Source organism: Neopelma chrysocephalum, unplaced genomic scaffold, assembly GCF_003984885.1.
Source record: "Neopelma chrysocephalum unplaced genomic scaffold, ASM398488v2 Primary Assembly neopelma1_89, whole genome shotgun sequence".
NCBI classification, from domain to species: domain Eukaryota; kingdom Metazoa; phylum Chordata; class Aves; order Passeriformes; family Pipridae; genus Neopelma; species Neopelma chrysocephalum.
The window spans coordinates 95,744-121,833 of record NW_020897751.1 but is presented as its reverse complement, the minus strand read 5'-3'; the positions used below and the strand labels follow the sequence as shown (position 1 = coordinate 121,833).

General features: G+C 53.0%; 4 protein-coding genes across 5 annotated transcripts in view; all 4 read right to left on the bottom strand.

The window, feature by feature from the left end:
• The window catches only part of TYSND1 (trypsin domain containing 1), a 5,735-nt gene extending 4,835 nt beyond the window's left edge, over window positions 1-900 (bottom strand). Inside the window, exon 1 of the mRNA XM_027692937.1 lies at window positions 895-900. Within this exon, the coding sequence (XP_027548738.1) occupies window positions 895-900 (6 nt within the window). The remainder of the gene's footprint in view (window positions 1-894) is intronic.
• PPA1 (pyrophosphatase (inorganic) 1) lies at window positions 609-11,200 on the bottom strand. Its single transcript, XM_027692917.1, has 11 exons — window positions 11,102-11,200; window positions 10,870-10,934; window positions 7,781-7,834; window positions 7,226-7,345; window positions 5,494-5,580; window positions 5,083-5,209; window positions 4,468-4,595; window positions 2,916-3,001; window positions 2,619-2,688; window positions 1,486-1,525; window positions 609-941 (listed from the first exon to the last, which is right to left on the bottom strand). The coding sequence occupies exons 1-11, from the start codon at window positions 11,184-11,186 to the stop codon at window positions 910-912; spliced, it is 894 nt and encodes a 297-aa protein (XP_027548718.1). The 5' UTR covers window positions 11,187-11,200; the 3' UTR covers window positions 609-909.
• Window positions 11,201-12,223: 1,023 nt separating this feature from the next.
• NPFFR1 (neuropeptide FF receptor 1) lies at window positions 12,224-16,396 on the bottom strand. Its single transcript, XM_027692915.1, has 4 exons — window positions 16,294-16,396; window positions 14,377-14,676; window positions 13,458-13,557; window positions 12,224-13,115 (listed from the first exon to the last, which is right to left on the bottom strand). Exons 1-4 carry the CDS (start codon window positions 16,325-16,327, stop codon window positions 12,317-12,319), a joined length of 1,233 nt encoding a protein of 410 aa, XP_027548716.1. The 5' UTR covers window positions 16,328-16,396; the 3' UTR covers window positions 12,224-12,316.
• A 1,057-nt stretch (window positions 16,397-17,453) lies between these two features.
• Window positions 17,454-25,118, bottom strand: LRRC20 (leucine rich repeat containing 20). 2 transcript variants are annotated; one of them, XM_027692918.1, is made up of 4 exons: window positions 25,023-25,118; window positions 23,771-23,920; window positions 22,129-22,296; window positions 17,454-18,055 (listed from the first exon to the last, which is right to left on the bottom strand). In XM_027692918.1, exons 1-4 carry the CDS (start codon window positions 25,102-25,104, stop codon window positions 17,892-17,894), a joined length of 564 nt encoding a protein of 187 aa, XP_027548719.1. In that variant the 5' UTR covers window positions 25,105-25,118; the 3' UTR covers window positions 17,454-17,891. The 2 variants fall into 2 exon arrangements, with proteins under 2 accessions (XP_027548719.1, XP_027548720.1); XM_027692919.1 differs by having other exon boundaries at window positions 17,454-18,036.
• Between the last annotated feature and the right edge of the window lie 972 nt (window positions 25,119-26,090).

Here is a 26,090-nt window from a genome sequence, read left to right as displayed (position 1 = left end):
CGCCGCTCCCCGCCGCCGCTCACCCCCGGCTGCCCCCGGGCCGCCGCCGCCACCCAGCCCCGTCCGCGGCCGCCGCCAGCGCCCGACGGAAACGCGTCAGCGCCGCCCCGCCCACTTCCGGCCCCGCTGGCTCCGCGCGCAGGGGCTGCGGCGGCACCGGGGCCCGGGTTCGAGGCCCGCCCGAGATCGGGGGGGGGAAGGCGGGTTCGAGACCCTCCGGTGATCGGGGGAACGGGGGTTCCAGACCTCCCCGCCACCCCTCCGCCTTCGAGGGACGCGCTACTGCGATACCCCATAAACACCTTCCCCTCCCAGTCACAACCCCCAGAGGTCAGGACGAGAGGACGTGCGCTCGAGGTTTCAGGTCAGGCATCAGGATGAATTTTTTTCACAGAAAGAGCGATTTTAAACACTGGGAGGGGCTGCCTGGGGAGGTGGCGGAGTCACCGTCCCTGGAAGTGTCCACGGGAACAACCGGACGTGGCACTCAGTGCTCTGGTCTAGCTGATGACCAGTCCAAGGTTGGGCTCGAGTTCTCTTCCAACCTAAATGGTTTTGTGACCCCTTGGCCTCAGGGAAGGGAAGGAGAGGGGACGCCACAGCAGTCAGACTCAGTAGTTTTTATTTCTAGCATCCATACACGTACCAGGTGAAGGATCTCCCGTCACGATTCAGAGCACACCACACGACCACGCGCAAGCAGGGTGTTTGGATTTTATAAATTATGTCTTCTGGCCTCCACCAGACCCCAGCACAGCCGACACGTCACTGCTAGGTACGTAATTCTAATCAGCAAAGTTACAGGCAAGGTCTCCTTGTTGACACTGAAGCTATGTTTTCTGGGCTACTCCTGCATGTGGCGACTCCCCAGCGGGAAGGACGCGGCTGTCTCGCCGCCATCCTCGGGGCTCAGTTTTTCTCGTAGTAGAACCATTTGTCAACTGTTTGGGGCAGAAAAAAAAGGAGGGGGTTAGTCCTCTGTGAGCTACCCGGTTATTAAGGAGTCACGTGGCACTGTGTGTGTGTGTCACCCCCAGCTCAGGGGCCTCCTCCTGCTCCTGCCAACAGCTCCACAGCACAGCAAACAGGTTCCTGCACAGCCCTGTTTACATGGATTTGTTTTCCCCAGGGAGTCACCCTGGTTCAGGCTGTCATTTAGGGGCATCCATTACTCAGTTCAGGCAAGGACAGCAAGCCCCACTGGCTCAGCTGACCCAGGGAGGCAGAGCCATTTTACCTGGGACTCCCAAGACATCCATTTTCCCACAGGTTTATTCCCCAGGAAGGGATTGGAAGTGACAGCCTAGCTCCTCTTCCTGCCATGCAGCAGTGGGCTCTCAACACCCTCCTTAACTCGGCCCTTGGGCCTTGCCCTGGCTACAGCAACGTCCAGGTTTCACTTGAGCCCCTCATTTTCCTATTGATAATTCCTCTGAGGAAGCCCCTGTTCTGCACTGGGATGTAAAGGTGGGTTTTGAGACTCACCTTCGGGTGGGATCGGGTTGGCAGCTTTACACGGCGGTGCCTGAAACAAGAGGGGTGTTATCAGAGAGCAGCTGCTGACCAAGGCTGTCCTTACACCCAGAGCTCTCCACACACCACGCAGGGCTGCACAAATCTTCCCTGAGAACCATTTAAGATCCTGTGGCAGCCAGTGCTGATCAGCTGTGAGGGAATAACTGAGCAGCATCCTGCCATCCCCACAGCCTCCCCATTGCAGAGATGCCCCACATGCCAGAGGTGCTCTGCCCCAAGCACAGGCTGCAGTGCCATCTCCTTCCCACCACGAGCAGGTACCACTCCAACATCCACACAGGTGTGAGCAGCTGCTTTTTTTATAAACCTACAATGTGATGGGGGAATAGAAGCACAGAGCACTGGGAAAACTCCTCTGAAGAGCTTTTAACAACCAAAACCAGAGAAGGATCCCTGGGTGGTGACACTCCCTCCACAGGGGCTGTGCTTCCAAAAACACACAAATTAATCAGAATGCCACCAGAGGATACCAGCACTTTAAAAACAAAGGTGATGGTTTTAAAAGTCTCTCCGAGGCTACAGAGAGCCTCGGGTTTCCAGTAATGTTTCCATACACCGAGGCAAGATTTGCACTTTGATTTTCCTGTCCCATTCCTCCAACCCCTTTCGGGTTGCCAACAGCACTTTACAAGCCTAGTGAGATGTGATTAATTCCCGAAGCTGGACAGCAGTACTACACAGGGAACATCAAGCTTTTCATTCCAAAGGATGCAAAGTCCCTGGCTGCAAGGCTCTGGGGAATCACACTCTCTTTTCTCAAAGAGGGACCAGTTCTGTGAAGCTCTTGGAAGGCCAAATATTTAACCACTCTCTGAAAAGCTGACAGCCAAGCTTTGGTTCAGAAGTTTAGTCCTTCACACAAAGTCCATTTGGGATTCCATCTTCCAGATGACTAAGGGCAAGAGAAGCCTCTGGAGGAACGTCTGGCTTGCTCCACCATCCATCCTGTTTGACCAGACACAGGTGCTGTGTTCAGTCACCCAAAAAATTCTGAGCATGCAATGTGCCATTCACACAGAGAGGGCAGTTCATACAAATTATATCACTTTTCCTGATGTTTGGGCACTCAGATTTGTACTTACTGCATCCACAGTAGCTTTTGCACAGTCTTGGCCACAGCAGAAGGGGCTGTCAGACACCGTCAGGTTTGTGCTAGAAGAGAGAGGGACCCCTGTGAGAATGTGCAAGCCCGGTCCCTCCCCCGGGAGTATTAAATAATGGAATATTAAGGATTATTGTTAAAGCTGCCAAGCTGAGGGGGAAGGCCTGGGGAGACAGCCAGCAGCTAACAGAGGGCATGGCACCACTCAGGAAAGGGAGTTCCAGGGTTATTTGTCCAGGGAAAAGGAAGGTGCACAGTACTATGAGCATGAACCTACCAGTTGATCTCCCCCCCGTCAGTTTTCTTTGCTATTAAAGCTTTCCAGTGTTCATGAGTGCCCTTGATGACATTCACAGCAAAATCCTAAGGGTGGAGATGAGAACAAACACCACATTACGTGGCAGCACCAGACCATTTCCTCCAGACTGTCAGTCACATGGAACAGTATTTACAGGCTGACTGTAGATAGCTCTAACCATGGAAGAGGCTGAAAGAAACCTCCTCTGTCACTGGGCTGTTCAGGAAGAGCAGCAACCTCCCAGTGCACAACAGCTGAAACAACCAGGATTTTACAAGGAGAATTGTTTTGCTTTTGAGATGGGAGGATACACCAAGGTCACCGAGCCAGCTGGAGGCCAAGAGAAACTGAACACAGATATTCCAGTCTCGGGCCAGTGCTGCTCCATCAGAAAAGCACCTCCACCCCACTGCTCCTCCCACTCGGTTTGTCTCCAGCAGTTGCTGATCCAGACCTATCCAGGAGCTCTCCTCCACTCCAGGCAAATAATTCAGGCCAACAGGAAGAGACATGCAGCTAATCAAGCTCTGCAATTATTTAAAAGTGAATTTGTTTCCAAGCATATCAGCTTCTTTCCTTAAGAATGAGTAGCATATGCTCAAGCATTAACCTGCCAGCTAGAGAAGGAAGCACACACAGTTCTTTGTTAGTGTGAACACCAGCAATAAATATCCTGGTTTGATACCCTACAGAGCCAAATAAAACACTGCAGAACACGTGCGAGGTTCTCTTATCCCGATTTTCTGGTTGCCTTGATTCTGGTTTCACCCATCCTGAGGGGCAGTGAGATGTCCCAGCCCAACCAACCTAGTGCTGTGCTACAGCCAAAAGGGACAAGTCCTTTGTGACTTCTGTTTTCTTTCCCAGACAGTGCTTTGGAGGAATTCCCCTCCTCTGCACCAAGTCTGGAGCTCTGGGAGTTGAGTTACCTCACTAACCCCCTCAAGGCACACCAGAACAGGCAGAAGGCAGGGCACAGAAGCAGGATTTCACCCACTCAGGAGCAGCAGATGATCTGATCCGACCCAGGGAATACTGCTGCCAAGGCAGAGCCTTACTCAAAGGGCGTGAGGGAACACTTCACGCCTGAAGGAAGAAGTGGTTTAACTCCCGAGTTAAGTTTAACTTGCACCAGGTTGCAGTGGAACAAAGCCAGTGAGCAAGGGAAGCAAAGGGTGATTGATGTCAAGCTGCCTTTGCTCCAGAGCAGGAGCAAATAAGCCCAGTGTTTTCCACCCTGGTTCTGACACGGAAGCTCCCAGCCCTGAGGTGGTTCCACATGAATGACATCTAGAAGAAAAACTGATAATATCCAACAGCACCAGGGCAATAACCCCATGCTTTTTCTCCAAGTATTCCTGCAAGCTGGAAACAAGCAAGAGTGGTAGGCTGGAAAAACAGCAGGATGACTGAAGTCAGCTACCAGTAGCTCTGTAAAAATCCATTCTCTCACCCACTACTCACTCGTGTCCCCACACACCCCGAGCTCAGTGTGGACAGTGTGCCTTCGCACAAAGACAGCTGATCCTACCTTGTCTTTAAATTCTCCATTAAAAGCAAACTGGTTTTCTGGCTTTCCATCAGGTACTTTGTATCTTCTGAACCAGTCCACGGTAGCTTCTAAGTATCCAGGCTTCATCCTTCTGACATCATTGATGTCTAGGCGGGGAGAAGAGGTTTGTTAGCCAGAAACAGTAACAGCATTTACTCACCTCTACCCAGTTGCTCTGAGCTGTCCCCCTCTCAGCCCCTCCTCAAGCAGCCTTAGCAACATTTCAGACAGATTCCCCTAAAGACACAGTGAGTGTCTGCACAGGGAAGTCCGTGTTTCATCCTCACAGTATGTCCTGATTGTCCCCAGGAGCCTGGACACATTTAGCTGTGATTAGAGACTCTGAGGACAGGCTGGACAGCCACACTGCTTCAAAATGCCACACTGTGCAGGGGACTGACAAGGGGTGACAAACAGCAGTGAAATGTTTTGCTGTAGGCCTGAAAACATTGTGTTCTGCTGTCCTTCCAGCTTCACACCTGATTAATACCACAGCACAGAAGGAGCAAGCCTGTGTCCTGGCTTGGAAGGCCCCTGCAGGCTCTCTTGGGAGAAAGGGAAACACTAATCCTGCTCCTCCCTCCTGTAACTCACCATTATAGCTGTCTGCTTCTGGGTCTTCCACGTTGATAGCAATTATCTTCCAGTCTGTCTCTCCCTCATCAATCAGTGCCAGTGTGCCCAGCACCTTCACTCTGATGACTTCTCCCCGGGAGCAGACCTGCAAGGACAAAGACCTTGGTGTCCTTGTTGATGCATCCAAGGAATGCACGACAGGAGACTGTGCAAGAGCTCAGCAAGCAGTCAGGTACCACGAAATTAGGTCTGGCTTATCAGCAGCTCATAAGCCTCGGCTCATCTCAACAACAATCTTCAGAGGCAGTGGAGGGAAACATCACATCCTTACGGTGGAGGAGGTAGGAAATAAATAATGTCTCTGGCTAATTGACTTTGGAGACATTAATTACAGGTTCCAGAAGACAGTTACCCCTTAGAATGCGTTACCTTGCTCCCAATTTCACACACATCGATGGGATCGTTATCTCCACAGCAGCCAGTGTTTTCATCCTTGTGACCTGGGTCTTCCCAAGTCTGAAAAAAAACAACACCCAACACCAAAGTCAACCACACCTGCAAATAAGAACTCCAAAAAAAAAAAAGCAGGTTTGTTTCAGGCATGCAGTGCCTGGAAGATACAGATGATGGCCCACTTAGCACTTGCTTTCAGGACTGGTGGTTGGGCTCCTTTTTCACTTGTGCCTGCTAAGTTTGAATCCCAGTTAAAAGGTCTTATCTTGCCAAGGGTCAGCTGCTCCCTTCTACCAACAAACCTTTCAACAAAGCTTTTTCCAACAACTTTCCAGACTTCCTCCTCTGTTCCACAGCTGCCTAAAGGTGAAGTTCACATCTATAAAGAACACTTGTTGATTTGGCTGCCTGCCTGTTCCTCTCCCTATTCATTTCTTAACAGAAGTTTCCTGAGCTCCAGATAGCAGTCCAGCAGAGATGGAAGACAGACAGGGTGTATTGTTTCCTTTTAATTAAACAATTAAAATGATAAGAATGCAGAGCCCCACACCCTGTGCTACCCAGTGTCCCACCTCACCCACAGTGGTGAGTGTGAACTGAAAGACAGGACTGCAGAAGGCATTTGACTCCAAAAACAACAGCTTCTGATCAGGAGCAGAAGAACTCCATGCCCACCTGCATCATAAGGGGCATCTACCTCTAAGGTGGTTAAGATATAAAAAGAAGGAATGTCATTCCCAAATCCCTGCATGCCAGGACAGGACTGGTATAGTAAAGACCTCGTGATGGATCCAAAGTGTTCAGGAAGGTGTAGTGACACCTGGGTGGTGCTGCAGGACTGTTCACAATCGCTACCACACTTCTCTACAAGGAAGTGTTAAGCTCCTGATGCATAAACAACTTTGATCCACTAACACATGACAGAGCAAAGGCTTCAAAAGATGATGCAACTCTGCACAAAGAAATGGGCTCCAGAATCCATCTGAGCAGAAAACAACTCGAGTTTAGAGCCTGTGTGAAGTCACGTAGGGACAACGCTCAGCATGCACTGCTATCAAAACTAGAATTACCAAATTCAGTGTTTCCCTGGGATCTGACACTGACAGTTTATCTCTCTGAAGGAAACCCCAGCCTTGGAGAACATCAGGGGCAAACAGCCTTCCTCCAAGTCCCCCTTTATCTAGCAGTCCCCAGCCGGTTAAGAGCATGTGTCCAGATGCCCCTATCCGTTGGTCCCACCTTGCTTCTGAGAAAGCACATCTGTGCAGTGCTGGGTGTTGGCAAGAAGAATGTTTCTTAAAGATTCAGCCTAAATCCTGTACCACTAGGATAAAACTTCAGCTCTTTGTGCTTCAGCAGGCAGGAACTGAAGGCCTTGCATTGCCAGATGCACAGTGACAGCCTCCTTCATCCAGGGACCTGCCAGCTACTGTCCAGCCAAGGAGAGGAGCAGCACAGCAGGTACCTCACTATCAGCAGCTGCTCATCCTCTGAGAGCTTGTCTATAACATCAGCTAGAAGCCTAACTCTTGGGATTTCTGCTTAGACAGACCCCTGTTTTCCTGACGGGTTCTCTCAATTAGCAGGATTATACATCCAGCTGCAAATGCCACGTTCCAGGCCAGACTCTTTGCTGAGCTCTTCGCTCGTTAATACAGTGGCAATAACAGGCATCCTCCCTCCTCCCCACCAGGACAGATCACAGTACCTGGGGGATAGCACCGTAATTCCAGATGTAGCCCTTGTGGGGAAACACGTTGGCTACGTAGCGCAGCTTTCCTTTCTTCACATCTTGCTTAATTGGGTTTAAGGGTTCCTTTGTTGCAATCTGAAAGAAAAGTTGCATAAATCCCTTTGCTTTGCTCTCTATGGAAAAAACAAGTGATTTTTTTTTTTTTAATGGAACTGACAAGCCAAGAGACCAGGAGCTGACCCTGAAGGCAAGAGCAGATACTGAACAGCTCCATTTTCCTGTTGCATTGCCATCTCCTGGGATAGAGTTTTCAGCAGACTCCCAAGCATCAGAATCACATGGGGTTAAGAGCCATAAAATGCTGCTTTAATCAGAAGCCACAGAAGAATACCCAGGCAAACTTCTGCAATCTCAGCCTCCACGCCAGACCTCCAGCACTGAACAAGTGCTGACAGGAGAAGTTAGAAACCACTCTGATTCTGGAGGTGGGATTGAGGAGAGAATCAGCAGAGCCAAAGATTAAGACTTAGTCAGCTCAAGCCCCTTTGCTAGGAACTGTAGTGTAGTTACCTCCATTTTAGCATTTGTCCATCGAGGTACTTCCACAACCATGTTGAACACATTCTGAAGAAAGCAAAACATCAATGAGTGGGAAGGAAGACCACACTTTAAACTAGGAAACACACGCCAGCCAGCTCCCATGAAACCCTAAGATTTTTTTCTGTGGGTTTTTTTTTTGATGCAGCTGATGAAACTCCCATAGCCCAGCCAGTCACACGTCATCACTCAAAGCTGAATCCCAGAAAAGACCCCAGCAAAGGCCAGGTTGAGGTTACCCACACATTCTCCAGGTTACCCCCACATTCTCCATCAGTTGCCACCCACAAACATCCCCATCACATTCCTAGGATACAGAACAGCAGGTTAAATGAACTGAAGACAGCTGCATACAAACTATCCTGGACGTAACAAAATGAGGTCTGGGGCATATTTATTAAATACAAAGTGCTTAATGTTCCAGCAAGGGCCGCTCTGGCCATCTAGAAAAGATAAGACTAACAGGAACAAGCCACCAACTTAATAATGTGGGTATCTATGTACTGCCCTGAATGAGTGAGGGCATCGCTCCCAAATATCTGTCATGATGCAGGGAAGGATGTCCTCTCTCCAAGCTGGCACTCCTATAAAAGAAGACCTCGTTAGTGGCATGGTGTGAGGATAAAGGTGTGGGAGGAGAAATGCAGAACCACATCTTGCAGTATCTAGTTTACAGGTGATGCTTGAAAACATCTCCTGTTGATCCCGTTGGGCTGAGGGCTCTTGAGAGCTCAGTGTCAGCCTCCTCATCCAGAAAAGCTTTTCCACACTTGAACATTAACATCTGCTGTGTGAAGAGATTATGGCTTTTTAACAAAAAGTCAAACCTTGCTCCCTAGCCTGGACAAGGTTTCTAATCCCCACCTTAAGCCGTATTAGCACGGCAAAGTCCCTCGAACCTGTATTGCGCCATTATCAGACTGATAGCGTGCAACAAGCACTGCTACCTCACTGACTTTGCTCACACCCTGCCCTAGCAGAGGTTTATTACCCCCCTTAATTGCAGGGGTCACTGCTCATTTGCGTTTTGCACGTAAAAAGGTACACCCTATTTTTATTCCTAACTGGAGCAGAGGAATGAGGCAATCGGTCAGGCTGGGCAGGGTGCTCACGGCCCTGCAGGCAGGGAAAGGTGACTTGGAGCTGCATCTTTGTAAGGCTTGGACTTCCCCCACTGTCAGATCTGCCTTGGCCTGAGACACTCAGTGAGCAGCCCAAGGTCGTTCCAAGGCACTCAGGTACAGATAAGACCAACACAGCCCAGCCCTAGACCGGAAAAAACACCCTGCAATCCTCTCAGCGTCTTAGGAGTCTGAGGATAAAGATCAAGGAGCCCAGACAGAGTGAGACAACCTTTTGCTCCGAGCTGGGCTCTATAACAGAGCTGGCAACCCACCTGCTCAGTGCAGAGGCACTGGAGCCACAGAGGGAGGCCTGGTGTGATCAGCACCATTGTGTAACTTCGGGGACTGAGACCTTCAGCGCCTGGGACTCTTTTCTCTGAATGACTTGGCACAGAGGTGCTGGCAGCAGCCCTGTGCCCTCAGGTAAACACCAGCAGCTTGGTTTCCCCTGTTAAGCATTACCAGTCCACGGAAATCCTCCCCACCCCTGTGCTCACTCCCCTGCTCCTTCCTCCCCTGTTCTGCGAGTGTCTGCAAAGCAGGATTATCCGGATTTGCCTTGTCTGGAGTTACCTTTCGGACACCTGCACTGAAAACTGCTTCCCCACTTGGCCATAGGAACTGCTTCACCTCTGTCCTTGATGACTACAATCCATCATTTCCCTTCTGAGCAGGCAAAAGCCACCTCAGGCTTCCTGGAGCACCTCAGGTAGCTCCATCACCTCCACCTCAGTAGCTCAATCCGCTGCTTCTTTTAGACGTTCATCTCTCAACTCAGAATATTCTTTTCCTTTCCCAGAACCACTCTACACCTCTGAATTACATCTCTGTCTAATGAACATTAGCTCATCCACTGCATTTCTCAAGCTGCACAGCTTTTTAGTACATATTAAAAGAAGAGATGAGCTACAACAGCACGGAACACAGTCAGAGAGCTCAAGGTACCAGTGAAAATGCAGTCAGTGAAAAATGAATCACAACCATTTTGGCTTCTTGGAGCTGGGGCTTTTTTGGTTCAGAACAGCCTAATTTGACTCACAGCTGGCTGCTGAAAGGATGTGAAAGCCCTGCAGCACTGCATGGGGCAGGTTCTGAGAGGCACAAGGTCCTAGGAGATGCTAAAGCAGGAATTCAACATCCTTGCCCTCTGTTCAGTGTTGGATTACACTGCAGGCATAAAGTGGCTGCACTGCAGTCAAACCCCAAGCCTGAAATATGCAGCACCCATAGGATTAGATGTAGATATTACAGCTGAACAGAAAACCGATTTTTTTAACCCAAAACCCCTTTATGGGTAAGCTCAAGTCAACCACTCACATCTCAGATGGAAAAACGAGAATGAGATCACCCATTCTCTTTTCCTGGGTCGCTCCACCCGAGGCCAGGACAGCAAGAAACCCACTCCCTGCACAGTCAGGCGATGCCTCCTCAGGTGCTCCTGCAGTGTGGGGAGCTGGGAGCCTCCCCCGGGTGTTCCCTGGGTGTTTCAGGACCCCCTGGATGTTTCAGGACCCCCTGGATACTTCAGACCCCCAGTTCCCTGGGTGTTTCAGGACCTCCTGGATGTTTCAGGACCCCCTGATCTCCTGGGTTTTCCAGGATCCCCCAGCCTCTGAGTTTTTCAGGATCCCCGATCCCTGGGTATTTCATGACCCGCTGATCCCTTGGGTGCTTCAGGACCCCCTGGGTATTTCAGATCCCCTGTTCCCTGAGTGTTTCAGATCCCCTGTTCCCTGGGTATTTCAGATCCCCTGTTCCCTGGGTATTTCAGACCTCCTGTTCCCTGGGTATTTCAGATCCCCTGTTCCCTGGGTATTTCAGACCTCCTGTTCCCTGGGTATTTCAGGATTCCCTGTTCCCTGGGTATTTCAGGATTCCCTGTTCCCTGGATGTTCCAGGACCTCCTGATCCCCTGGGTGTTTCAGGATCCCCTCTTACCTTCCCGGCGTCCGCGTAGATGGGGATATCGTGGAAGGGGGAGATGTATCGCCCGGCGGCATCCTCTGCAAGGCAAAGGGAGAAGCGGGGGGGGGCGAGTGAGATGCTGATGGACACGCGGGCAGGACCCACGCGGGCGCGCAGGGGAGCGATGCGGGCGAGGGAGAAGGGTGCCCGGCAGGCTCCCCCGCGGCCCGGCGGGGGCCGTGGCGCTGTGTGGGGCGGCACTCACTGAAGAAGAGCCGGTACTCGGCGCTGTGGGGCGCGGCGCGCTCCTCCACGCTGAACCCCGACATCGCTGCCGCCGCTCCGCGCATGCGCCGCGCCGCGCCCCCCCCGCCCGCGCACTGCGCACGCGCCGCCGAGCGACTGGGACCGCCCTGCGCCACGCGGCGGGAATGGGGTGGGATGGGATGGGATGGGATGGGACAGGGACAGGGACAGGGACAGGGACAGGGATGGGATGGATAGGGAGGGATGGGATGGGATGGGATGGGATAGGGATGGGATGGGGTGGGATGGAATGGGATAGGGTTAGGGGTGGGATGGATAGGGAGGGATGGGATGGGATGGGATAGGGACAGGGATGGGATGGGATGGATAGGGAGGGATGGGATGGGACAGGGACAGGGATGGGATGGGATGGATAGGGTGGGATGGGATGGGATAGGACAGGGACAGGGACAGGGATGGGATGGGATGGATAGGGTGGGATGGGATGGAATGGCCATAACAGCGTGGGGTGGCATGAACTGCCATGGTCTGGCACGGCACGGCCATTACAGCATGGGATGACACAGCATGGCCACAGCAGTACAGGGTGGCATGGTCCGACATGGCCATGACAGCCCGGGGTGGCACGGTCCAGCATGGCCACAAGAGAATGGGGTGGCTTGGTCCGCTGTGGCCACAGCAGTGTGCTTTGGCATGGTCTGGCATGGCCATGATAGCAGGGCAGGATCCAGCATGGTGTGGCTTGGTCCAGCGTGGCATGATTTGATCCAGCACAACACGGCTTGGTCCAGCCAGCCCATCATGGCTTGGGTCCAGCCTAGATGGCCACAACACTATGGTATGGCATGGTGCAGCACGGCCGTGACGGCATGGCTTGGGCCAGCACAGCCTGCTATGGGCCAGCAAAGGCCTGCACAGTTCTCCAAGCATGGCACAGCCCGGGACAGCCCATTCTCCCTCCCTGCTCCCTGGTGCCCGCACTCCATGGCCCCAAGGCTGGACTGGAGCTGCATGAAGGGGGTGCTGACAGAGCACAGGGCCCTGTGGTGCCGGGGGCTCAGCTGGGGCCCTCTGGATGGTGCTGCGGGGGGGAGCGGAGGAGCCAAGGCAGGGACGTGGCATCGGTGGGATGCGCCTTTATTTCAGTGACCTGTGGCCCATGAGGTGCCAAATCCCCGCTCCCCACCCCTCAAGCCCTCAGTCCAGAGGCCACTCAGCCATCCCAGGCAGGGGGCCCAGTGCGGCGCAGGGCCAGCGGCCCCGACTCGGACGCGGGGGGCGAGTCGCTGGTCCGTGCCTGGGTGAAGACGCGGTTGCGGGTGCCGAGGAAGGTCCCGTGGCCGTGGCTCCGGGGGGTGTAGGGCCTGCGGTGGCGGCACCGGAGCAAGCAGGGGGGGTTCCTGAAGACCTCCTGGAAGCCTCGTCGGAAGTTCTCGTTGAAGTAGCCGTAGATGATGGGGTTGGCGCTGCTGTTGAAGAAGGCCAGCCAGTGGGCGAAGGGGTACACGTAGACGATGACCAGGCGGAGCTGGCCCTCGCTCAGCCACCCGTAGTCCGTCAGCAGCAGCAGCGTCCAGAGGGGCAGCCAGGAGATGCTGAAGAAGAGGGCGACGATGATGAGCATGTTGATGACCTTGGCCTTCCTGCGGGAGATCCTCCTTCCCTCCGGCTCCTCCCGGCCATGGGCAGGTGCCACCGACTTGAAGAGCTTGAAGGCGATGCGGGCGTACATGACGACGATGAGGGCGAGCGGGGCCACGTAGATGTGGGAGAAGAGGACGGTTGTGTAGATCCTCCTCATCCCCGTCTCGGGCCAGGCCTCCCAACAGGAGTAGAGAGGGTAGGAGTTGTTGTGGGTGTCCACCATGAAGTGGTGCTCCTCCCTGGTGACAGTCAGGGTGATGGCAGCGGGGCACATGATGAGCAGGGCCAGCACCCAGATGATGGCGATGGTCAGCAGGGCTTTCCTCAGCGTCAGCTTCTGCCGGAACGGGTGGACGATGCAGCGAAACCTGTGGGAGGGCAGATGGCAGTGGCTTTGGGCACCTACTGGGACATCCCTGGGGAAGGAGGGCAGCCGGGACCCGGGGGGGGTGAAGGGAGGGTGAGGTGGGTTGCTCTTTATGTAACACTTTTGGTGGCAGGGGTAGGCTGGGGTGTGTCCAGCTTTGGTGTTTTCACGGTGGGGAAGGACAGCTTGCTGGAATCCCCATGGGCAGCTTAGTGGTCCTTATGGAGAGCTGGGACACGCTCCTGACATCCCCAGGAGCTTTCCCGTGATGGAAACCACACAGGACACCTGAACCTGCTGGAGGCAGTTGGCCCCACATTCCCACATTCCCAAGCCAACGTACCTCTCCACGGCGATGGCCACCAGTGTGAAAACGGAGGCGGAGACAGACATGCCCTGCACGAGGCCACTCACTTTGCACATGGTGTTGTCAAAGGGCCAACCTGTGAGGGGACACCGTGGAGGCTGTAGGTGCCCTGGGCTTGGCCAGCTCCCTTTAGATGTCCCCATCCACTTTGTTGTTGCTGGGGGATGCTAAATCCTGCTTCTAAAGGGGAGCTCATATGGACACGGCCTTTTGCAGCACAGATGCTTGGAGAAAAAACCCAAAATAGGTAAAAAAAGATGCATATTACACTCTTAGGAACTCAAGGAAGATGGTGGCTGCCATTTCTCCTGCCCTTGTCTAGGGCTTGAGCTGTTATCATGGGGACCTACCTTGGGATCCTCAATCAGAAGGACTTTCATCTTGTTTCTTGACCCCAATGCCAAGGCAATAAATATGTCCCGCCCCATGATCAATAAACACAAACTCTGCCCTGTGGCCTAGCTGCCTCTGTGGCTGAACTCTGACAAATGTCATCCCTTATCTTTGGAAAGGGCAACGGGCACGGCTGAGCCATCACGGAAGAAGATGGATGCAGGAAGAAGAGGGTTTTTTTTCAGGGTTGCTTGATGAAGAAGGGCTGAACTTTAAATAAATATGCAAATGCAGCATTAAGATTATTTTGCCAAAAATAGTCAAAACCTCAAAGTAAAAAAAAAAAAGGATGTTTCCCCCCTAAAATAGGAGCTCTAGGTGAAATCACACCTTTCCTCAGGTGTGGTTGAGTGGCCACCACCTGCCCTTCTCATCCTCACCAAAAACACCATCCGGGGCTTGGCCTCATGCGTGGGGGGCAGAAGGTGAGTGGGGGTTGTTCCTTCCCCCCACCACTTTCTCTCCCCTGTCTCGTGTCTCGCCCCTCCACTGCCCCGCTCACCTGTGATGAGGTTGTCCACCAAGGTGGTGGGCATGCAGAAGATGCCCACCAGCAGGTCACTGATGGCCAGATTGAGGAGGAACATGTTGGTGACCGTCCGCATCTGGCGGTTCTTCACCACGACGAAGCACACCAGGATGTTGCCGACCATGCACATGAGGAAGATGAAGGTGTAGGCCAGGATGAACATGAGGGCCACAGGGGAGGAGTGCTGGTAGTAGGCCAGGAAGGTGTAGTTCTCCCTCAGGAGGTGACTGTAGCTTGTGGTGTCATTTGGCCACCAGGTGCCACTGGAAGGGCCTGGGGAAGGGAAGGCAGGAAAATGAAGCTGGGAGAGGGTAAAGCAATTATTCCCTTCATTTCTTAATGCCCTCAGAGGGGGGGTTTCATGTTTATTCCAATGCCCAGCCTGGCTGGGACACGTCCTGTTGGGATCATTGCAGTGCCCCAGCAAGTGTCCCTGTCCTTGGGTTACACAGCTCAGGGTACTGCAGCACGTCAGGTGAATCATTATTTTATATCATTAGCTTTTGAGTCATTCTTATTTATATAACTCTTTTGATGAGGAGTTAGAGCAGCCCAGAAGGCATCCTGATCACATGGGGTTTTTTAGGGATAAAGCAAGGAAATAAATCCCCATCTTGACATTTCAGTGCTCTGGCCTTATGGGAAGCTGTATCCATGTGGTCCCCGTCACGGCTGGCCGGGATCCCTGCTCCCGGCTGGCTGCTGCTGCTTCTCCTTGTGCTTCCAAGGTTTACAGTTTGAGATTCCCTAAAATCTTATTCTCCCTGGCAAACCTGCAGTACCTGAGGGAGAGGGACTGGGGCAGAGGAGACCTTGCCCTCCGTTTAACATATAAAGCAATAATTATGACTCTGATCATTATCTGGGAGCTTCTGATGGAGTGGGGGATGGAATTTTGTCACTACGGATTTAACGGCGAGCGGGTCTGGGCAGCTCCCACCCTCGGGTTTCCCCAGCCTTACGCGGGCAGGGACGCGGGAGGATGCCGGGAGCAGCAGCTGCCTGCAGTGGTGACGGGACTGACTCCGGGAAAACCCAGCCTGCAATTTTAAGGCAAGAAAAGGCATATTTTACCTCCAAGGTTCAGCCTAACTGCCTGCAGGTCAGCCCTGCTCTGAGAAAGCCCCCAAAGCCGCTGCGTGATGGGCAGCTGGAGCATCCCCCCATCCCTGTGCCGGTGCCGGTGCTCAGCTCGCCAGCCAAGGTGCTTTTCCCAGCCACCAGGACTACCGGCTTCTCCAAGGCTCCTGCACGCAGGGAGGCCCCCTCCAGCCCCTATGACCGCGTCCGGGGTGCAGGATTTGGGCAAGACGTTTCCAGCCGGGCTTTGGAAAGGTGCTGGACGGGTTTGCAGCCCAGGGACACAGGGGAAGGAGCGTCTTGGAGAGGCAAGAAAGCAGCGGGATTGGGGGCAAGATTCTCCAGCCAGTCGGCATCAGACGCACTCACATGACCCAGCTTCGTTAGCAGGAGTGCTCCTTCGTTAGCAGGAGCAAAGACTGTGACGAGGTTGCCCAAAATGTACAATATTAACCCCAAAACTTTGCTGGACTTAACCTTTTTTGGGCTGCAGTGCAGCATTAGCGGGAGGTGGGTGTCCTGTGGAATTAGAGGTGGTTTAAAGAGCGAGGTGGAAGACGGGGAAAGGAAAATAAGGAGTGGCTGAGCACCCAGGGTTGGTGCTGGATGAATGGGTGGATGGATGAATGGATGGATGGATGCAGGCATGGAAGGGGGTACCGGGCGGGGGGCGAGGGACCGCTTGCCTCCCTGCCTGGCTGTGGGAAACCACCGCAGGAAAAGACTAGGCTGATGGAATAGGGGGCTGGGGACGGGGTGGACGGCTTCTGTGGGGGGATAAAATAAAACAAACCAGGTCTCGGTACTCACCTCCGCCGGCCCGACCCGGCTCCGGGGGCTGCATCGCTGGCGTGGGGTGCTGCCGCCGGGGGTGGGGGGCTGTTTTCCCCCCGTCCCTCCCCCGGTTCCCCGCCCCCGGTCCCGAGCCCCGGTGCCGCTACCGCGGAGCCGCTGCCGCGGTGCCGCCGCGCCGCTTGCGGCTGCTCGGGCTGCAGCGGAGAAGGGGAGGGGGCGGCGGGGGGACAGCCTCCCATCGCCATGGATACCACCGGGGGACCCACACGCAGCCCCCCGCGGATGAGCCAGCGCGGGGACGGGGGGCCCGCGGAGACCAGGAGAGAGAGGGAGCAGGTTTGCTCCCCTGGGAAGGGTCGGGGTCTACGTCCCCCTCGCTGCCTCCGAGGTCCCCGGACTGATGCTGGCAGCTGATGACCGGTGTCCCCAGCAACACCGGGGCGGAAAACATGCCAGGAACCACAACGCGGGTGGGGAGGACCCCCCTCCATCACCCCATGCAGTAGGGAGAAGCAACACGGTCTTTAGGGATGATGGTCCTGACTCCAAGCTGCTCCATTATTCCCAACATCAACAACCCGCTTCTTACCATGGTCTTTTACCAAAGTTTGGCAAGTCTAGAAGGATTTACAGGATTAACCCGTCCTGGCTGGACTCACGCCACTGGGAAGTGTTTGTCTCTTAAAAAAAACCCAAAGGAGCAAAAGAGGGAGATGTTTAAACAAACCATTTTGAGATAACACCTGTGGTTTCTCCCAGGAGTTTGTGTTTTTCCTTTTTGCAGGCAGCTGCTATTGGGACACGGGTGTGCTCGGCAGTGGCCTCCCTGCCACCGAGGAGCCGCTCTCTCCAGGACATTTCTTCCTGGGAGAGAAAACAGCACTTCTTGAGGACCCACAGCACCGAGAACATGGGTGCACACACCTGGGGACACCCACGGGGTGAGCAGCGTGTGGGGACCTGCTGGTACTGCTTTGCTCCAATTTCCATGGTGGAAAAAAAAACACAGAAGGAAAACAAAAGAATCCTTGGAAAACCAAGGATTTTGCCAAGGAAATACTGCTCAGGTCTGTGCAGAATCCAGCCGGAGGCTGCAGTGAGCAGCTGTGGAGAAGTGCAAAGGGGCTTCTTTAAGGGGAAGACTGATAATTCAAATTTAAGCAGATACAAACCCCCTTGGTGTAACAGGAAAGCGTTTAATCAGGCACTTGGCACACCGGGATGTCAGCGATTCCAGGGCGAACCCTTACGGCCCCGGGGATGTCCCCCACCACCCCGGCTGCTCCCCATCACCGCCCAGGCAGGAAGGATGTAGCCGAACATCCAACTTCCCCCAGCTTTACCCAAACCTCGCACCGCACGCACTGCAGCTCCTCTGCATCCCCCAAACACGCAAGCGGGAGATTCCCTGGCTCGGGAGCCGGCAGAGCCGTCCGCTCACGGAGGAGCCCCGCTGCTTGCTTTTAATTACAGTAAAACGAGGGACTGGCTGCCTCGCCGCGGGTTTGGGACAGGAATAGGGGCGCAGCAGGGACTGACCTAAGCGAAACCACTCTCGTGGGCAGTCGCCCCTCGGGACAGCTCGCCCGGGCACCCCGAGACCCTGTCAGGCTTCAGGGATGGGGTCCTCTGGTGACAGCAGCAGGTCGAAGGGGACGAGGGGCCGGACGAGCAGCCGCACCTCGGGGCCGACGGGGTTGTCCCGCAGGTTGAGGCTCCGCAGCGATGCCATGGACGCCAACTTCTCCGTCGGCACCTCTGCAAAGAGAGCGCGGGGCTGAGAACCCGTCCCGGCGTCTCCCGCCGGGGAATTCGGAGAGGCGCAGCGGGGGAAGCTCCTCTTGATGGACAGCCCAGAGCTTAACCTGCTCCTGCCGCTCTGCAGGCTTTGATCGCGACAGAAACATAACAAAATCCCAGATTATACGTCTACTCAAGCAAATGGTTATGGGTTGGGCTTGATGATCTTAGAGGCCTTTTCCAATGATTCTGTCATTCTGTGAAATGTCTTTGCAGGAACACCATGATATTCAATGTGGACACTGCCCTCCAGTTCTCCCAGTCCTAATAACCCCCCTGCTGGGGCACTAAACTGGTATTCAAAGACTTATTCCCTGATTTTATTCCCGGTGTTGCAATGCCCAGGAACCTTCCCCAGGCTAACAGGGGAGCATGTGCTCTTTGCCCTCTTTGGACAGGCTGCAAAATGGCTCTTGGCCATCAACAGGAACCCTCCTATTTTGCAATTTCCATGAATTTGGGTGTTTTCCTTTAGAAAACATTACATTTACGAACTTAACATTAAGAAAAGGTGCAGGTCTCCTGGATGGTCCCAATGTGAATCCACTGACGGCAGAGGAATGAAACTGATACAAAACCAGAACCATTTAGGTCCTTCAAAGGTGATACATTTTTTGTTCCAAATCACAATATTTTGGGCCTACCTGATTTACCAAAACCAATTTCTCCTTAATTTGGTCACTAAAAGACCAAGAGCCTTTTTTTTTCCAGCTCCCATTTCTTCTGCCAACACCTAGAGCAGAACTGTGGTGTTGTGATTACAGCTGGATGATTATGTGATTTTTAGACCATGAAACTTACTTTACGCTGGAAAAAAGCTCAAACACTTCGATGCCTTTGTTTTTTCCCTCATTCTCCTCCAGAAAACAGTGCTATTTTCCATACACGTATTCCTTAGCAGCTCATCTCTCATCAGGCAGAGCTTCACATGATATTTTTTAATAACTCTTCTTCATGGTGGATTTTTTCACTGCAATTCTCCTGTATCATTTTGCTCTTTTTTCCCCTTGAGGCACAAAAATAATATTATTTTTTCACAGATCTTCCTGTTTAATCATCTTTTAGGTCTGTGCAGTGTGATAAAGTTAAAAGTGCTTCCCCCCACTTCGCTTGAATTTAGGGAGTTAAGGAAATTATGTTAGGGACCAAGCCTTGCTCTGAGTGGAAACAAGCCCAACTCTGCACCTTAATTCCAGGTAAGAAGTGGTGACTCACCCCGGCATGAAGGGACAGGCAGGGCACATAGTGCAGCCTGTAGCTGGAAGGTTGTGCCATGGGAGCCCCAAATTCCTCTGTAAACAACCCAAAACATCTGTTGCTGGCTTCCCAGTAGATAAGGCACTTGTGTTTGAGCCTGAATTATTTGTGCTGGCTTCACCAGTCAAACAGAAAAAGGGGCAAAAAAAGCTTTTCCTAATTAAAGCAGAATGTGATGAGTGGCAAACGCAGTTCCTTCAGATGAAAGGGATGCTGAGGGATTGGGAGGCATCTGAGGAGGTGAATATGAAAGGGCTGTGAGGCGTCTGGGGAGCTGGTGATGAACACTAACAGCCAGGTATGGCTGCATATTGAAGGGGAAAGAACCCTGCTCAGCTCAGAGCTGCCTCCCTTTTAGCATTACCCACATCCTTTGGTGGCACCAGCTCCTCCGAGGCTCCTCCAAACCTGCTGGTGGAGACCCACTCACTGGCACCTCTGTGGTTATTAACAAAAATGCCTTTTCCGTGCCATTATCTCACATCAAGAGTGATGATAGAACCATACAGCCATGGAATGGTTTGGGTTGGAAAGGACCTTAAAGATCATCTCATTCCACCCCCTGCCATGGGCAGGGACACCTCCCACCAGCCCAGGTTACTCCAAGCCCCGTCCAACCTGGCCTTGGACACTTCCAGGGATCCAGGGGCAGCCACAGCTTCTCTGGGCAACCTGTGCCAGGGCCTCCCCACCCTCACAGGGAAGAATTTCTTCCTAATATCCAAATCAAACATACTCTCTTTCAGTTTAAAACCATTCCCCCTTGTCCCATCACTACATGTCCTCAGGAGGACAAAATTAACCACAGTTGCCCCCGGCAGTGACCTGCCCAGCCTTGGCAGCAGTCTCAACATCATCTCTATTGAACTATTAATCAAGGAATAAGGGAAAGAGAAGCTGAAGCTCCAGGTATCCAAGCATCCCCATGGATTTGGGAGCTTAAAACCCTGATTTGATATAAGTCTAATTATCAGGGAAAGAGTTAAAAGCACTGACAGTAATATATACATAATTACAGTCCAGGTTTAAGAGCTTATTGAGATGAAAAGGGCAGGTTGTGGCATAAAATGTCTCCTTTCACAGAGCCCACAGGCTCCAGGCAGGCATTAATTAATCTCCTTTTATTCTCATTTCCCTTTAGCTGGAAAACATTACCTACAACCTCCAGTTCAATATGTTTAGTAGGTCACTCAGCCCTTTTTCAGAAGGTATTTTTAAGTCGGGTTTGCAGCTCTGGATTGAGTTCCTCCGGGAGGGCAGGGGAGGACAGGCAGGGCCAGCCCCGGCACAGCACCACAAACCAGGTGATCTGCAGCCTTCCACTGATGGAGAAAGTCATGGTCCTGCCCCAACATCCTCCTAAAGAGAGCTGGAGAGGGTTTTGGACAAGGGCATGGAGTGACAGGATAGGGGGGAGTGGCTTCCCGCTGCCAGAGGGGGTGTTTAGAGGACATATTAGGCAGAAATTCTTCCTTGTGAGGATGGTGAGGTTACCCAGAGAAGCTGATGGATATTTCTGTGTAGTGAAATCCTATTTGGCTGTTAAGGAAAACCCAAATTTGTGCCAGTTAAATTTAAGGTGATGGACTCTCCCTAACTCTCCTTCCGCTATTGTGCCAGGCTGGCATGGGAGGAGAAGGTGTATATATATGGATATATATATTTTTATATATATAAAAATACAAACTTAAAGTATAAAACCATATTAATATGTAAAAACACATATAAATACATATAACACAAACTCATGTGCAGGTGGGCCTGGAAGGTATTTGGTAAGGACTGGCAGGAGCAGTGTGATCGCCCAGACTTTTGTTTCCTTGGAAAAATGGGCTGAAGCTCCCTGGCTTTGTAGCCTCTACCTTTTCCTTTTCCAGAAAATGTGTAAAATAAGATAATCTCACCTCTTTCTGAAGCCAGACAGCGTTGTGTGCACTACTAAGATATGTCCCTAATACAATTTACCTTGAAATTGTTAAACTTTAGTCTTTTTTTATTTTTCCCAAGTCTGACAACCAGCAGCCAAGGGGAGCCTGGTTTCTCTGGCTCCCATGGAAGCAATATTTAGCGTGTAGTGTTTCTGCAGGCACAGCTGGGGAGCAGCTGATGTGATGCTGTGAATAAAACTCGTGTTTCAGGGAGCAGCTTTCCCAGCAGCAGCTGAAGCAATCCCAGATAAAGCAGCAGAATCGAGCGGACTCGATATTCCCCTCCCTGGGGATCCGTGTGGGCCGTGGGATGCTCCAACCCGGGCTCTTTGAAAGCTCCCTCCTACATAAATCCCCTTTTATCCCTGTGCAACAGCTGCCCCCTTTGCCCGGCTTTTGGGGACTCCAAAGCCTTCAGCTTTGCACATGAAAGATTTTCCTGTCACTGCAGGGTTGAGGGATGAGCGGCTCTTACCATTCCTTTCATTTCATTTTTAGGGGACTTTGTAGTGCTGCAGCTCCCATTTTCTCCGGGAAATGTTCAGGTGGGCTCGTGCCCTTGCTCTGCCCGGCAGCAAACATCCCAGCCCAGCATCCCTGGGGCTGGGCTCTGCAGCCACGTCTCTTTTTTAAAGAAATCTGGTGATTTTGAGTCAGCCCAGCCGGAGATGCCTGAAAGAGCCATATCCCAGTGTGGTGAATAGGGCAACTTGAATGGGGCTTGATTCCCTCAGTGCCTGCAACGGCTTTTCCCTGGGGTGCAGTGAAAACATGGGAAAGGCATGTGGCTAAAGGGGCTCTGGCTATTTAGCATCTCCCCTGCAGCCCTGTGCCCTCACCTCCTGTGGGAAAAGGCCCTCCTCACCTGCAATCTCATTCTCGTGGAGGTCGATGGTCTCCAGGGAGGGGACAGTGGCCAGGGGCTCCGGGAAGCGCCGGAACCTGTTTCGGGAGAGGTCGATGGCCCGGAGGTGCAGCAGGGAAGTGATTTCCTCGGGCAGGCGGTGCAGGTAGTTGCCTGCCAGGTTGAGTTCTGTGAAGAGAGGTGGTGGTGAAATAATTCATGAATAGCTTAATTTACAGCCTCTGTCCCCCTTGGGCTGCCAGGTCCAGCAGTGGGTTTCCAACTGCAAAAATGGGAATGTTTTGCTATTTCCCATGGCATGCCATTGTACTTCTGCCTGCTGGGAATGCCACTCTGAGGACGGATGTTTTCCTTGGCTTCCTCAGGCTTTGCTAATGAAACCTGTGCTGCATTATGCAAGCAGGGGATGCAGAAATGATGAATATTTCCTAGTAAAATCAGCACAATTACCTCCCCAATGGACACTTATCGTGGCTTATCCTCATGTGCCTGAAACCCTCCTGAGGAATAAACAGAATGGTGGAAGAGTTCCTATATGTGAAAAATAACTCTGTGGAGTTTACCCTTCTGTGGTGTTTCCCTAGCAATGAGCTCTGGTGGGGCCAGGAGCAGCACTCCTCACCAAAGCCAAAAGCCATGGGAACAGGACCCAAACCCCAGTGTCCCAGCGCCCTTCTCCAGTGACACAGGGCTTTCTGCTCTATAAATACCCACAGGAGCTGCCCTGCCCCTGCTAATACCTGGTATTTATAGGTCCTGCCTTATTCAGGCTGTCCCCAGCCCTGAGGCATCTCTACCCAGCAACAGCCCTGCTGAGACCTGACATGTTCATTGCTGGAGTGATCTGTTCACTAGTGGAACAAAGCCCTCGCTGGGAAACCAAATTTTTTTCCCCTTCAGGGCTCGTTGTGCTGTCTAGCAAACAAAAATTGACTTCCTTTGCTCAACATGTTTCTTTTCCCCAGCCTAGGGGAGCTCCAGCTCCACAACAAGAGAAGCCTCCCCAGACACACACCACAGTGGCAGTTGTGTGGCACATTCTGCAAGTGAAATAACTGATTTTATAAGCTGCCAGAGCAGCCCCAGTGCAGTTTCCAGTGTTTAGCATCGTGGTACTGAGTGCTCTGAGTGCTGGCATGGCCGTATTTTGGTGGATCAGCTTCTGGCTGCTTTCGCTGGGCTCTGCAGGGATGTGTCCCCATGGCACTGGTGATCATCCCCATTTCCTGCAGTGATTAACTCTCACTGATGTCTCACGAAGGGGACTAATTAACCACCACCAAGCTAACGTGCCTTCAGTGCTCTGGAATGCCCCATCTCTGCCATGCCCCGTTATCCGCAGGAGCAGCTCCAGCTCCTTAGAGGGAGCTGGAGGATGATGAAGGACCCCCACAGCAGCCTGGCCACTGCTGGAAGGTGTCAGAACACGAGTTTGGGAGGGTGGGTGTGAGCAAAACCAGTGCCCTCTTCCTGCGAGGGGTGGGAACGATAAGGAAAAATGGATTTTTGGGGGTCTGAATAAATCTGCTTGGAATGAGGTGTGAGCACAGAGGAGTGAAAACTGCAGAGGGGAGACTCCCCAGTGCTGTGCCCCTGGGGGCTCTTTGAGGGTGCTGGCGGTGTGGAAGTGGCTGTCCCTCACCTCTCAGCTGGCTGAAGGTGGTGACAAATCGGCTGGTGATGGACTTGAGCTCGTTGTTTGCCAGGGACATGCGATGGATCCCCTCAGTGACGCTCCTCATGGCTTTGTAGATTCCAACAGGGAAGGTCATCAGCTTGCAGTTGGCCAGATCTGCCCAGGAGAGAACCCTGGCACCTTGTAATGCACCCAGCCGGGATGGAGCCCTGCTTTCCACCTGCTTTTCCACCCCTTACTCCTCCATTCACCCATCTGAGTGCTGTCCCATGCCTACTCCTCTCCATTACAGGGATATTTGCAGACACCTCTGCAAGCACCAGGAGTTTGATCCCATCAGGAATGCCAGGGCTGTTCTGCCTTAGGCGTTCAACCCCAAATCACATTGCAACTACTTCCAGGCTGCAATGTTTGTTTGGAAACCCCAGCCTGTCCATGTCTAATAACTTCAGTCATGCCCCTTCCCTGTGTCCCTAAATCCCTGGGGCTGATGGAGCAGGGCAGAGATGCCACCTCCATGGCTGGTGGGGATGGAGCAGGGCTTTCCATGGGCACGCTCCTCGCTGGTGATGGGTGTTTGTCCCATGGCAAGCAGCGAGGAAGGGAACAGGGTTTGGCTGTGCTTCTCACCTCTTGGCGATTTTGTTTTGCTCTGAGTTGTTTCTGCTTCCCTTCCTGGGAGATGCCGGGGATGGAAACCTCGTATCCCGGCCCCGTGATGCTCAACCCGGGCTCTGCTTCCTCCCCCTCCCCAAAGCCACGAGCTCGGTCCTCCCACGCTTCCCTCGCTCGAGAGGATGTGGAGGGGCTGAGTGATGAAGCTCCAGCTCCCCGACGTAGGCTGGTTTATATCCCAGCACCGGGAATCCAGCAGGGATGAAAATGAGAGGCTTTCATCCCTCTCCTTTGATGAATTGCTCCCGGCACTCGGATATGAGCTGGAAACGAGGGGTGAAATCGCAGGAAAACACAGATCTGACAAGGCAACGTGGGGAAACCCCCGCTCCTGCCACCGCCTGCGAGGAGGGACTGTATCCCTGAGACACGTCCCATGGGATTACGTGCCGTGGCTGGGAACCTGCTCTAACTCTGGGGGGCTGAGAGCCCTTTAGGGGAGCCTTTCCCTCCTCCGGATCCGCGGGTGCAGCGCCGGTAGGGAATGCCCACAGCTTTTTTTAGACTGTGGCAGCAAAAAATAGAGCCCTGCTCCCGGACACCCGATCCTTCTCCGGGCCCCGAGACGGAGCTCCGGGCTTACCCAGGGAATCCGTTTTGTTCTCCACCGTGTCGTTCACCTTCCTGGCCACACGGGCCACCGCCTCGCCCATCCTCTTCTGCATGTGGGCGCCCGGTCCCGCCGGGAACGCGCTCCGGGCGGGGGGATCCACGGCTGGAGGAGGAAACCAGCCACTCCGGCCTCTCGGGAGAGGGATGCTAAAAATAACCCGCAGGATCAGTGTTCGCAGGGGAGGGAGGGAGGCTGTGCTGGGTTTGGCATGGCCCTCAGGGATGTGATTCCCGGCTTTCCAGGATGGCACATTTGGGATATGGGGATGCATCCCCTTTGCTGGAACGGGACATAAGGGTGTATCCCCTTCTCCTGGTTTGGGATATGGGGATGCATCCCCTTTCCTTGTCTGGGACATGGGGATGCATCCTATTCCCTGGTTTGGAATAGGGGGATGCATCCCCTTTGCTGGAATGGGACATAAGGATGCATCCCCTTCTCCTGGTTTGGGATATGGGGATGCATCCCATTTCCTTGTTTGGGATATGGGGATACATCCCATCTCCTTGTTTGGGATATGGGGATACACCCTATCTCCTTGTTTGGGATATGGGGATCCGTGCCATTTTCCTGGTTTGGGATATGGGGATGAATCCCATTTCCTTGTTTGGTGTATGGGGATGCATTCCATCTCCTTGTTTGGGATATGGGGATCCATGCCATTTTCCTGGTTTTGGATATGGGGATGCATCCCCTTTCCTCATTTGGGACATGGGGATGCATCCTCTTTCCTGGTCTGGGATATTTAGATGCATCCCCTTTCCCGGTATGGGACATGAGGATGCGTCCCCTTTCCTGGTTTCGGATGTGGGGATCCATGCCGTTTTCCTGGTTGGGAACATGGGGATGAATCCCCTTCCCTGGTTTGGGATATGCGGATGAATCCCATTCCCTCGCTTGGGATATGGGCATCCCATCCCCTTTCCCACCAACTTCGCTCAGCTCGGCCTTGCCAAAACATTTCGGCAGAAGGAACCGCGGGCAGGACGGGACGGGCAAGACCCCCCCCCCCCTCAAAAAAAAAAAAAAAAAAAAAAA